This window comes from Apodemus sylvaticus, chromosome 2, assembly GCF_947179515.1.
Source record: "Apodemus sylvaticus chromosome 2, mApoSyl1.1, whole genome shotgun sequence".
NCBI lineage: Eukaryota > Metazoa > Chordata > Mammalia > Rodentia > Muridae > Apodemus > Apodemus sylvaticus.
In genome coordinates, this window is record NC_067473.1 from 92,477,759 (window position 1) to 92,489,911 (window position 12,153).

Here is a 12,153-nt window from a genome sequence, read left to right on the forward strand (position 1 = left end):
GTCTTGAGTCCATGGTTGTTTGATCTGTTGTATGTATGTATGCATGTATGCATGTATGTATGTCTATCTATCTATCTATCTATCTATCTATCTTATTTATTGGATATTTCCTTTATTTATATTTCATATGTTATCCCCTTTTCCCGGTTTCCCCAAGAAACACCCTATCCTATACCTGCTTCCCTGCTTTTTTGAGGGTGCTCACCCAACCACCCATCTACTCCCTCTTCCCCACCCTGGCATTCCCCTACACTGGGGCATCCAGCTTTCACAGGACCAAGGGTCTCTCCTCCCATTGATGACCAATAAGGCCATCCTCTGCTACATATGCAGCTGGAGCCATAGGTCCCTCCATGTGTACTCTTTGGTAGGTGGCTTAGTCCCTGGGAGCTTTGGGGGGGGGTCTGGTTGGTTGATATTTTCTTCCTATGGGAATGCCAACCCCTTCAGCATTTTCAGTTCTTTTCTAACTCCTCCATTGAGGAACCTGTGCTCTGTCCAATGGTTGGCTGCAAGCATCCACCTCTGTATTTGTCAGACTCTGGCAGAGCCTCTCAGAAGACAGCTTTATCAGACTCCTGTCAGCAAGCACTTTATGGCATCCACAAAAGTGTCTGGGTTTGGTGACTGTACATGGAATGGATCCCCAGGTGGAAAAGTCCCTGGATGGTCTTTCCTTCAGTCTCTGTTCCATACTTTGTCTCCGTATTTCCTCCCATGAGTATTTTGTTCCCCCTTCTAAGAAGGACCAAAGCATCCACACTTTGGTCTTCCTTGTTCTTGAGCTTCATGTGGTCTGTGAATTGTATCTTGAGTATTCTGAGCTTTGGGGTTAATGTCCACTTATCAGTGAGTGTATACCATGTGTGTTCTTTTGTGACTGGGTTACTTCATTCAGGATGATATTTTCTAGTTCCATCCATTTGCCCAAGATTTTCATAAGGCCATTGTTTTTAATAAGTGAGTAGTATTCCATTATGCAAATGTACATTTTCTGTATCCATTCCTTTGTTGAACAATATCCGGGTTCATTCCAGCTTCTGGCTATTATAAATAAGGCTGCTATGAACATAGTGGAGAATGTGTCCTTGCTATGTGTTGAAGCAAAGTGACTTTCCTCACTGTGGCCAGGAAGCCAAAGAGTATGGGGGCTCCAGTGCCTCCTTAGTTTAAAACATAACTTGACAAGTAGGTTTTCTCCTTCTACCATGTAGGTCCCAGGCATGGAACTCAGGTAATTAGACTTGGAGGGTGTGTGGTCATGGTGCATCTGTAGAGATCAGAGGTACTTGGTTCTCTCCTCCCATTGTGGGTTCCTGGGTTCCAGTCCAGGCTGTCAGACTTGTGTAACAAAGGATTTTCCTGAACTGCTGTAACAGTAGCGACTTGCTCCTCTTCAGATGCTTTTTACCTCCTTTCTCTTCAGGTTGTATGGTCTTAGCTCTTCTCTGGATTTTGTTTGTTTTTCACACTGTACCTTTGCTTTAACTCTTCTTTCAGAGCATGTTATCTTTAATCTTACCTTGTTTATTTTGTAAATAACTCATGTTCAAATTCAGGAAATTTGTCCTGAACATATGAAATATGTTGTGATCATAGACATTTATGTGAAAACACACATGATGTTAGAAATGTTTGTTTATTGATTTTAGGGAAAATATTTTAATATTTTGAAAGGGAATTGTTTATTTATCCTTATAATATTTGGTAGGTGTTATAGCAACTTCTTTGTTAACGGGCACTTTCAAGAAACAGCTGTCTCTTGTGAAAACATTAAAAATGATATCAATTTTAGTTACTGTCCAAGAAGAAAAGGAAATGACAAGTCTATCAAAGACTGAACAGGGCTGGCTAATAGCGCCTCATGTACCTCTGCCTGATATCTTGCTTCCTACCCTTACTTTTAACTAGGACTGCATCAGGCCAGGGCTGTAGTCATTGTTGTTTCTTTGGAATTACACAACTGTAAAAAGTATCTGGCAAGTTTCCTGTCCAGTCTCTGGAACCCTCTTAATCCCTTCTTTGATGAAACTGATCTGCCCACATTTATGAGTTTTTCACAGTTTGGCTTATGTTATCCTCCATATGGGAGTTTGGCAGAGGATCTTTTCTCTATCCCTCGTCCTTTTCAGCCATAAATCATATGAAAGTAATAATGATGTCTTAAGGAAGGCAGAAACAGTGATGGCTGTGATTCCAAAGTGCTCAGTCCTTCTGCCCCCAACACATGCGTTTCTGGGCTGTGATCCTAGTGTGCGTTAGTGTGGTTATGTGAAAATGCCTAAAATATTCAAGAATCATAAGTAAAACTAAGTCCATAATTATTCATTAACGATCAGTTAGGAAACTACAAACTAATGGCATGCCAGGAAAATCAGAATATCATTCAGAGTCAGCCATTGTTAATAAATCCAAGTGCTCTTTCAAATAAATAAGATATTTATTTGTCTCTTTGTGTTTCTTCATTTATCCACTTATCTCTGTTTGGAAGGACTGTGCTGCTGTAGGATGACGTTGTTAACAGGTTCATTGTCAGTTCCGTAGGTCCACTCACTATTAGGGTTTTCATTTCCTTGTCCCCTGTATTCCTTTTATCTGATTCAGGCTTGTATTATAAGGTGTGGCTAAAATAAGAGTCATCCCTCTGGGTCCAGTTAGATTTGGGTTATTTGAATCATAATTGGCTAGGCAAACAGGAGACAGAAATTGTGAATTAATCATCTTTCTCCAATTGTTTCCTGCCACACTTATTACAGCACACAACTTTGATGAAAGTATATGGTGATTCCCTCCTTCTCTGTGAGATGGAGGTCTCTGCTTGATGATAGAAGTGAGTCCACAGCGGCACTTCCAGCCCCACAGAAGTCATTGCGAGGTTCTTGATGTCAAATATGTGCCAGCTTATTAAAAGTCTTTAGTGTAATTTTCCCAGGGTAAAACTGTAGGGTCGATTGACAATCTAGTCAGAACTTCTGAAACAATTCTGTTGGACTCTTACAGTCATGTTTTATTGAATTGTAGTCAAACTCTGAGCAAGGTGCAGTTTCTTAGCTTTTAATTCCATTTACAGGGACATGAATAGAAGTAGAAGTTGAAGCTTAAATTTAAGAGAGACTTAATGAAATATAGACTTATGCATATAATCTGTTCATTTTATCTTACTTATATTACATTTATTGATTTATTTACCTGTTTGCCTTGCACTGTACTGGCATGCATATAGAGGCCAAGGGACACTCGTGGTTGGCCTTGTCTTTCTATCCAGTGGGCTCCAGAGATTGAATCTAGGCAGTCAGGCATAGTAACACCTGCTTTTATGCTGAGCCTTGTTGATAGTTTCTAATTGGTTTTGATATAAGAAATATGTCTTGGGTCATGGCCCAACCACTTGAAAGGCACTGTAGTTCAAACTTCGTTGTGTTAAACATTTGTTAGACATCAAAGGAAAATTTATATTATATTATATAAATATATTATATAAACTTATATAAATATAAATATAAATATAAAATATTATAAATTCATTTATAAAACCAGGGCAAAAGGCATTAATTTCACCATGAGCAGCAAAAGTCTTAACACCGTTAAGCGGGGACTGAAAGACTGACACTCAGTAAACTGCAGCTGCCTGCCGTTTGAGCTAGGCAGCGTTTTTCAGGCCTGCCCAGATAGTCATGTGCCTTCATTTGTACAAAAGCATCTCTAGTTCCTAGGATGATAGTAACTGCAGTTGATGCTCACAATTCTGAGTGCCAGACAGATCTTAAATGATAGTGTCCATTGTGAATGCCTGGGCCGAATTTTAAATAACAGTATCCAGCAGGTGCTGATCATAAGCTGGGCTCACTGTTCTTCAGTGGGTGGAGAAATAACAATGTGCAACTTCCTTTTCAATTAACTATTTTCATGATGGTGGCACATTTACCAAAATTTGTACATGTTAACATTGTATATTGTGAGAAGGAAGACCAAAGTGTGGGTGCTTCCGTCCTTCTTAGAAGGGGAAACAAATTACTCATGGGAGCAAATACAGAGACAAAATGTGGAGCTGAGACTCAAGGAAAGGCCCACCCGGGGATCCACCCATTTACAGTCACCAAATGCAGACACTATTGTGGATGCCAAAGAGTGAATGCTGACAAGGAACCTGCTGTAGCTGTCTCCTGAGAGGCTCTACCAGTGCCTGACCAATACAGAGGCTGATGCTTGCAGCCAACCATTGAACTGATCTCGGGGTCCCCAATGGAGGAGTTAAGGGGTTTGTGACCCCATAGGAAGAACAACAATATCAACCACCCAGAGCTCTTAGGGTCTAAACCACCAACCAAGGACTACACATGGAGGAACCCATTGTTCCAGATGTATATGTAGCAGAAGATGGCCTTGTCGAGTATCAATGAGAGAAGAGGCCCTTGGTCCCATGAAGGCTTGATACCCCAATGTAGGGGAATGCGAGGGTGAGGAGGCAGAAGTGGGTGAATAGGTAGGGGCACACCCTCATAGAAGCAGGAGAAGCGGGGGATGGGATAGGTAGTTTCTGGGTGCGGGAATCAGGAAAGGAGATAACATTTGAAATGTAAATAAATAAAATATCCAATAAAAAAAACAATGTATATTGTGACCGTTTAATTCTCTAAACATGGAAATGATTACCACAGTCAATCTGTCACCTGACATAACATATCCATCACTTAACATGGTTTTCTCTATTTCATGTAGCAAGAACATGTAAGATCTACTTTTATGATTTTATCTCACTACAAAACATAAAAGACAATATATAGGAACTGATAGTGTGTTAATAAACCACCCTATCCCTATGTCACATTATCATGTCATGTTATACACTAATAAATAATTTTTATGAAAGAGAATTAAAAGTTAAAAATCTATACTTTTAGCAGTCTTAAGTACATACAATTCAGTATTACAGGCAGCGTACTGTCTATTTCCAGGATTTACTCATTGGTGTTAGAACTGTGCATCTTTTTATCGGCATCATCCCATTTTCCTTCCTCTTCTCTTCCAGCCACACTCCTGTCAACCACCATGTACTCTCTCCTTTATGAGTTTGACCTTTTTATATTCTGCATGATAATTCTTTTCCAGGGCTTCTTTAATTTAGCATAATGTCCTAATCCTTCTGAACTTTTCCTTACTCTGAGGAATATTTGGATCACAGCACACTGGGAAGTCAGTGATGTCCTTTTATTCCTGGACCTTAATTGAGAAACTCTTTCTCATCTTTTCTCATTTGTGTGACTAAGTGCATGACCTAACCTTTCCACAGCCACAAGAGAGAAATACTGGGAATAAAAGAGAGAAGGACATGGTTTCTTTTGCTGTAAAACTTTAAGCTTTTCTTGTCACTTTTTTTTTCTTTAGTAGACACCTTATGAAAATAAATCCTAAAATCATTTATGAATGTTTGGTGATACAGCATAGGTGGTATTTTCCTTCACCCCACCCCAAGAAAACAACAACAACAACAACAACAACAACAACACACACACACACACACACACAGAGTCACCAAGTCTTTTCCTAGGTGATAACCTTCTGGTTATTGCCAACCACTTATACATAGTATAATTTTTATTTAATTAGTATATTTTTCTAAAAGATAGTTAATTACTATAGGTGAAGATCTGCAATTCTTATAAATCAAATAGATTTTGTTGACAGAGTTAAAAAATCTTATTCTTTATGTCAAACCCTTGACATACCCTTGGTCCCAGTTTGTAAAGAGTTTGTGTGTAGAAAACTAAAGATGAGCAGGTGGAGTGCCTTAGCTTGGCTGTTCAATGCTGGCATTCTGGATGGGTGTCTCCTGTATTGCCTGCTCTTTTCTGAGTGGAGTCAGCTGTGAACTTGTAGGCATAGTTCTAGTTTCAGTGTATATCCTAAGGAGAAAGAGGAGAAGGAGGAGGACAAGGAGGAGAAGGAGGAGGACAAGGAGGAGAAGGAGGAGGACAAGGAGGAGAAGGAGGAGGATGAGGAGGAGGAGGAGGAGGAGGATGAGGATGAGGAGGAGGAGGACGAGGAGGAGGATGATGATGATGAGGACGAGGAGGAGGAGGAGGAGGAGGAGGAGGAGGAGGAGGAGGAGGAGGAGGAGGAGGAGGAGGAGGAGGAGGAAGCCTTTTAAAGAAGCCAGTTGTTGGCCTGACTGTTCAAATTTAGTCCACATACTTTGTAAACATCTAGGTAAAACATACTGTTACAGTTGCAGGTTTATCATATAGCTCACGAGGTTATCATGCCCTTATGAGAGGCTAGGGTATGTTTAACAGACTCTTCCTTTCTTTTCTATTTCTCTGCACTCATTCTATCTTTAGCTTTAATATTTTTCTTATTTTTATTTTTTCTTTGCCTTTGAGAATTTCCTATAATGTTCTTTTATCATATTTTCTCCTTACCCAGATCCTCCCGAATCCACTCTCACTCTTTGCTAACATTGTGTCCTTTGCTTTCCCTAAGCCATCAAGTATGACTTATACTACCCATATGTTCTTGGATGTGTGCCTTCTGCTGAAGTGCCAGTGGCTTTTCACACACTCTCCTCCTGCTGCCAACTGCCCTAACACCTTAGCTAGGTGGGGACACCATGGTTGCCTCCTCTCTCCATGCATGATTCTGTGTAGCTTGAACTTGTACAGATCTTGTACAAACTGTCATAACTATGATTTCATATGTGCAGCTGCTGCCCTGCTGTGTCTGGAAAACAATTTCTTTGTCATCATCATCTACTGCCTCTGGCTTTTACAGTCTTTCCATTACTTCTGCTATGGTCCCTGAGCTTTGGAAGGAGAGAGTATGATACAGATTTAATTAATGTTCTTGTACGGTATATGTCCCAAAGGTAAAATACCATCAGTAATAAGTACTATTATTAAGAGGCAATATAGACTATTGAAAGTCCAAGTTATAAATTTTAGCTGCAAATGGCATTGATGAAAATTTTATTCTGTTACAGTTAGATTAATATTTGATCTATGGGGCTAGAATTATACAAATTTGGTATTTTACTGGATATCGTCCTACCCTCCTGAGGAATTTTTGAGAATTTTAATGGATAATGTAGATAGTACAGCACATGTCTTATGCCTTTTCTACATCTGTAACAAAATATTGGACTTGGTCCATAAAAATATGTGTCTAAAAAGATAATTCATGATATTTATTCAGGGCGACTTCATCTATTACATTAGCAGATGTTGATGACATCAGTGCCTTGGCAGCTGGAAAAAGAATATTATGTTGCTCAAGGATCAATGATTAAATCAGTGAAAATGTTAATGATATAATACCTTTTTAGACGCTTAATTCCATCTGATACTTGCAAAAGATATGAACACAAATTCTCCATCTACAAGATGTGAGCATTATACAAGCTCATTTCTTACATGACTCGGTGTCTTTCTGTCAGGTAAGCACATGGATTCACTGCTGGTGTTTATATCATAACAACACAGATGGCATGGGGGGATTGTATTTGGTAAAAGTACCTGCCTCGTTATGTCCTACTACTACAGGCTAATCTGTGATTATGTTTTTCTTAGATACTGAAAAAATATTTATTGATGGTTGAATACAGTCTTTTTGGAAATTATTTGGTCAAATTTGAAAGGTCTTAAGCAAAGTAGTTCTTGTAGTGTAATAAAAGCAGTGTTTATTCACTATGTAAAGTTTAAATAACAAAGAAAGAGCCAAGAAAGTAAACATGCTGTCAAATTCTCCCACTTTCCTCTGAAACCTCTCCTTAGCAGATTGGTTTTTAGACCAACGTACTAGATTCCATTGTGAGTGAATGTACGTGGCCAAATGGTATTCTATACACAATGGGACACTGTACAAGTTTGTAAAAGTTTCCTTGTTAAATAAAGTAAACAAACAAATATAAATGCAACTGTAATCTCTAGTATGCTTTAATTAACCCATTTTCTATCTTTTTCATAATTATTCAGGACTTTTCTGTTTTCCTTTTCTTCTAAAACATTTCAGATGTATTTTGTAAAGGAAATCAGTCAGGCCAGGGGTATGCACATTTGCAGTCTCAGGACAGTGTGCCAAAATACCACCCAGAAAGTTGATTTTCCTGGGCACAGTATGTTATCTTGCCTTCTACTTCCTTCTCTGACAAACACTGAATAACACATATTTTCTTCATGTGGGACAGTCTCATGGGTAAGAGATTAAAGACAAATTCTTTGAATTTGTCATTAATTAGATATAATGCCATATGCAGCACTGATACCTTGTAAGATTCATTCAATGTACTGTAACCCAGGTTGCAATTATTTTACTGCCTAGAGGTGTCTATAAAGTGTCTTGACCCTCATGTGTTAGACCTGAACTTGTTCTCCCTTGGCTTGCCGTGTGCAGGCCAGGCTTGCTTCTTTCCTAGCTCGTGCTTCATATGCAAGCCGACGCACAGACCTGGTTTTTTCCTATGGGCCACCAGTTGTCCTAGTATGTCTCTTCTCTAAGGAAGCCTCTGCAGTCTGCAACCTCTTGCCTGGTTTGTTTCTACAGCTTCTCAGATCACCACAGTCTTAGCCATGCTGCTCAGTTGCCAAAAACTATCTCTCAGAATAATCACCAACACTTTAGGCCATCCTGGGCTTCATGGTTAGACTCTTCTTTTTTGCTTTGCACAGGTTGCCATCTCCATCTTCCCACTTCTCTGTTCATTCATATCACTCCAACCACATGGGCTGAAGCATAGCTGTTTTATTGTGGTTAGATGTGACTGCTACCAACTTGAGGCAGAGCAGCTGTGAACACCCATAAGTGACCCAGATGAGACTCATCTCTCTGTTCACATTCTCTTATTGGAGGCCTTCAGTGGGTTCTGTGAAAGGGCCCTGAAACTCCAGTCACTGATAAGGAAGAGACAAACACTTCCTTGGTAGGACCCATAGTTAGTGTAGCCCCCTCAAGTCATCCAGAGGACACTGGGAGGGGTATACCCAAGTTACCTGTGCTTCTGCAGGCAACCCCAGGAATCTCACAGAGTCACCAAGCAGTACTTGGATCAAAACCTTTCTCTGTTCTGTTATTACCCTCTGTCTGAGGAATATAGGTGTTTCTATATAGCCTCAGGAAAAAATAAAATAATCTGGCCTTTCCTCCTGATCTCTGAGTTTGCCACCCCGGTTTCTGTCCATTGTTCCCTCAGAACAGCAGGCTTCTCTCAGATGTTACCTTGGCTAGATTCTTTGACCACCTATTGAAAATCTATTCTTCGGAGCACTCTGCTCCTTTTCATTTTCCTCCACAGCTCATGCCAGTTCCTAATGTAGTATGTGTACCTATCATAGGCACAGGATAAAATCCCTGTGAGGTAGCAACTTTTGTGGCTTTTCTTCCCCCTGAGTCCTTACAATCTGAAACAGGATTGACCCATAAAATCAAAGTGCGTACTCTAGACTGACACAAAACACCCTGTCAAATGAAATAGACGGACGTGTCTTCTACCAGTTTTCTTTAGGAGTTTTCCATTTTTAAAATTAACCTTATATTAGCTATGTTAAACTGATATTTGTTGTCACAAATATTTTCTTTGGTGATTAGAAAACATTTTGTCTTTATAACTCTTAGACTTTCTATTGTTATGAAGAGACACCATGACTACGGCATGTTATAAAGAACAACATTTAATTGAGGCTGGTTTACATTTTCAGAGGTTCAGTCCATTTTCATCATAGCAGGAATCATGGCAGCCTTCAGGCAGATATGGTGCTAGAGAAGGAGCTGAGAGTTCTACATCTTGAACCAAAGGCAGGCAGAAGGGGACGGTCTTCCATAGGCAACTAGGAGGAGGTTCTCTTCAGCACTGGGCAGAGCTGGAGCACTAGGAGACCTCAAATCTCATCTCCACAGAGACAGACTTCCTCCAACAAGGCCACACCTAATCCAACAAGGTCTCACCTCCTAACAGTGCAACTTCCCATAGGCCGAGCATATTCAAACCACCACAGCAATTTTAATTTTTTAAAAAAAATCTGACTATCTAGTCTTTCATCATACTTAGAATTTCCATTCAAAAATTACTTAAAAGTTACTCACATTTCCTTCCATGACATTTTTTGTTTTATTCTTCACTTAAAAAAAAAGAAAATAGCTAAAGCCAGATGTGGTGGTGTGTATCTACAGACGCAGCATTTGTGAGGTTTATATACAAAGACTTGATACAAGCTCAAGGCCAACCTGAGCTGTATAGCAAGACTGTCTCAGAAAAGCAAGATATAGATAAATAAATACTAAATCCATGTAGCTTCTCTCCTGCTGTAGGGTGTGGTGGGCCCAACCTTGGTTGTATCAGAACCTTTAGGAAACCCCGCATTCTTCTGTCAGCCAGTTTAGAATGGCTGGTTCATAATGATATTTGCTGTCATATAATGGAAGAAATGTTCACTTACTCTGTTTTGATTCATCTAGAATGCCTGTGGCCAAATAACATATTTAAATATGTCAAATTTATCCTGACTTTTAATATTTGTTTCTCTTACCCTTTATGTTTTGACAATGGAACAATCATGATAATATTCATGATAGCATAGTTCTCCATGAAGCTCCTTGCTCTTGAATATTGATGTGCTCATCAAATTGTGAAATCCTATTCAGTATGATATGAATGATATCATGATGAAGGTGATATCCTTCAGTTGCCCCAGCCATAAAACCCATCATATATATATATTCTTATTTTCTTGTAATGAAATAATACTGTTTGAATTCTGAGCATTTTTAAAAATGATTTGTGATCCTTATTAAATTTTGCTATCTGGGGTTGGAGAGATGGCTCAGCAGTTAAAAGAACTTTCCATTCCTGCAGGGAAGACCTGGGTTCATTTTGCAGAACCCACATGGTAGTTCATAACCATCCGTAACTCCAATAGCAGGAGATCTGATCTCTGCAGGCATCAGGGAGCACAGGTGGTATACATATAGGCAGAACACAGATACACATAAAATATAAAAAAAAAAACTAAAAAAAATGCTTAAATCTTGCCATCCACAGGATGGAATAAGATTTAATTCACAGTTTTTTTCTAAAGTGGCTTCAACTTCTGTGTGATCATTTCAGTGCATGTCTGTTGTGTTACCATAGACCTTAAAAATATCCACATCTTTGGCAAGTCTTCATTTTTTTCATCTTAAAATAGTAACAGTAATACCATTTTAATCAAGAGCTTGGCTCTTAGAATTAATCAATCACTGTATGGAGCATGCCACTTGATATAAATCCCGTGTTTAGTGAATGCTGCCTCAGGGTAACCATATGAAGCCATACTCTGTTGTAACTTAAGTGCAAAGCAGTCCTGAAGATTCAGATCACTTTCAGTGCCTCAGCGAAGCTTTAGGGGAATGGTAGAGAGCATGCCACGCTGAACTGTTTCCCTTGCTTGAACGGCAGATGATCAAGCCCAGCAAGGGATATGTAGGGTTAAGTCTTTGAGACAATCTGTAAGCCGTGCTGGTGTACAAAATAGATCTAGAATCGTCTCCTTGGTATGTAGATTAGCAACCCGAGATAGTAATGGCAATTTCCTTTGCTATTTACCAAATTTCTAAGGAATTCAAGGGTTTGTCAGAAGAAGTACTCCCCCCCCACCCCCCACCCCACCCCCGGGAATGATTGTGGTTATGCTCCTCCTCCTGGGCAGCAGGGAGCTCTGAGAGGAAACAATACGCACCATCTGCCTTCTGCCATGATGAGCTTCTTCTCCCTTCTTCTCACTCAGTACCTTCCTTCTGCAGACTCACTCCGAGGAGAGACCTTTCCAGTGTGACGAATGTAAAGCCTTGTTCCGCACTCCCTTTTCTTTGCAAAGACACCTGTTAATCCACAACAGTAAGTCACCATCCAGAGGACAGAGAGAGTTATTTCCATTGTGTTCTTAGATGCTTTAAGAACAGACATCGTAGAAGTGCATGGTGAATTGTTAGATAATCTGTTTAAAACATAAAGAAGATAGATTGGCTTATTTTCCTACAGTACGGCTAATTATTTTATGAGATATATTTTACATCTTCTCTTCCCAGGATTTAAAATTAGTATATTAAAAGATACCCTGCATTCAGTATACTTTGAACATTGTTTTGAAGCATTGCCTTCCACTCATTTTTAACTATTATGATTGAGGA

The 12,153-nt window shown here is 39.5% G+C and overlaps 1 protein-coding gene across 1 annotated transcript in view; it reads left to right on the forward strand.

Moving 5' to 3' along the window:
* Positions 1-12,153, forward strand: part of Prdm5 (PR/SET domain 5) — a 182,674-nt gene that overhangs the window by 102,339 nt on the left and 68,182 nt on the right. Inside the window, exon 10 of the mRNA XM_052173854.1 lies at positions 11,767-11,860. Within this exon, the coding sequence (XP_052029814.1) occupies positions 11,767-11,860 (94 nt within the window). The remainder of the gene's footprint in view (positions 1-11,766; positions 11,861-12,153) is intronic.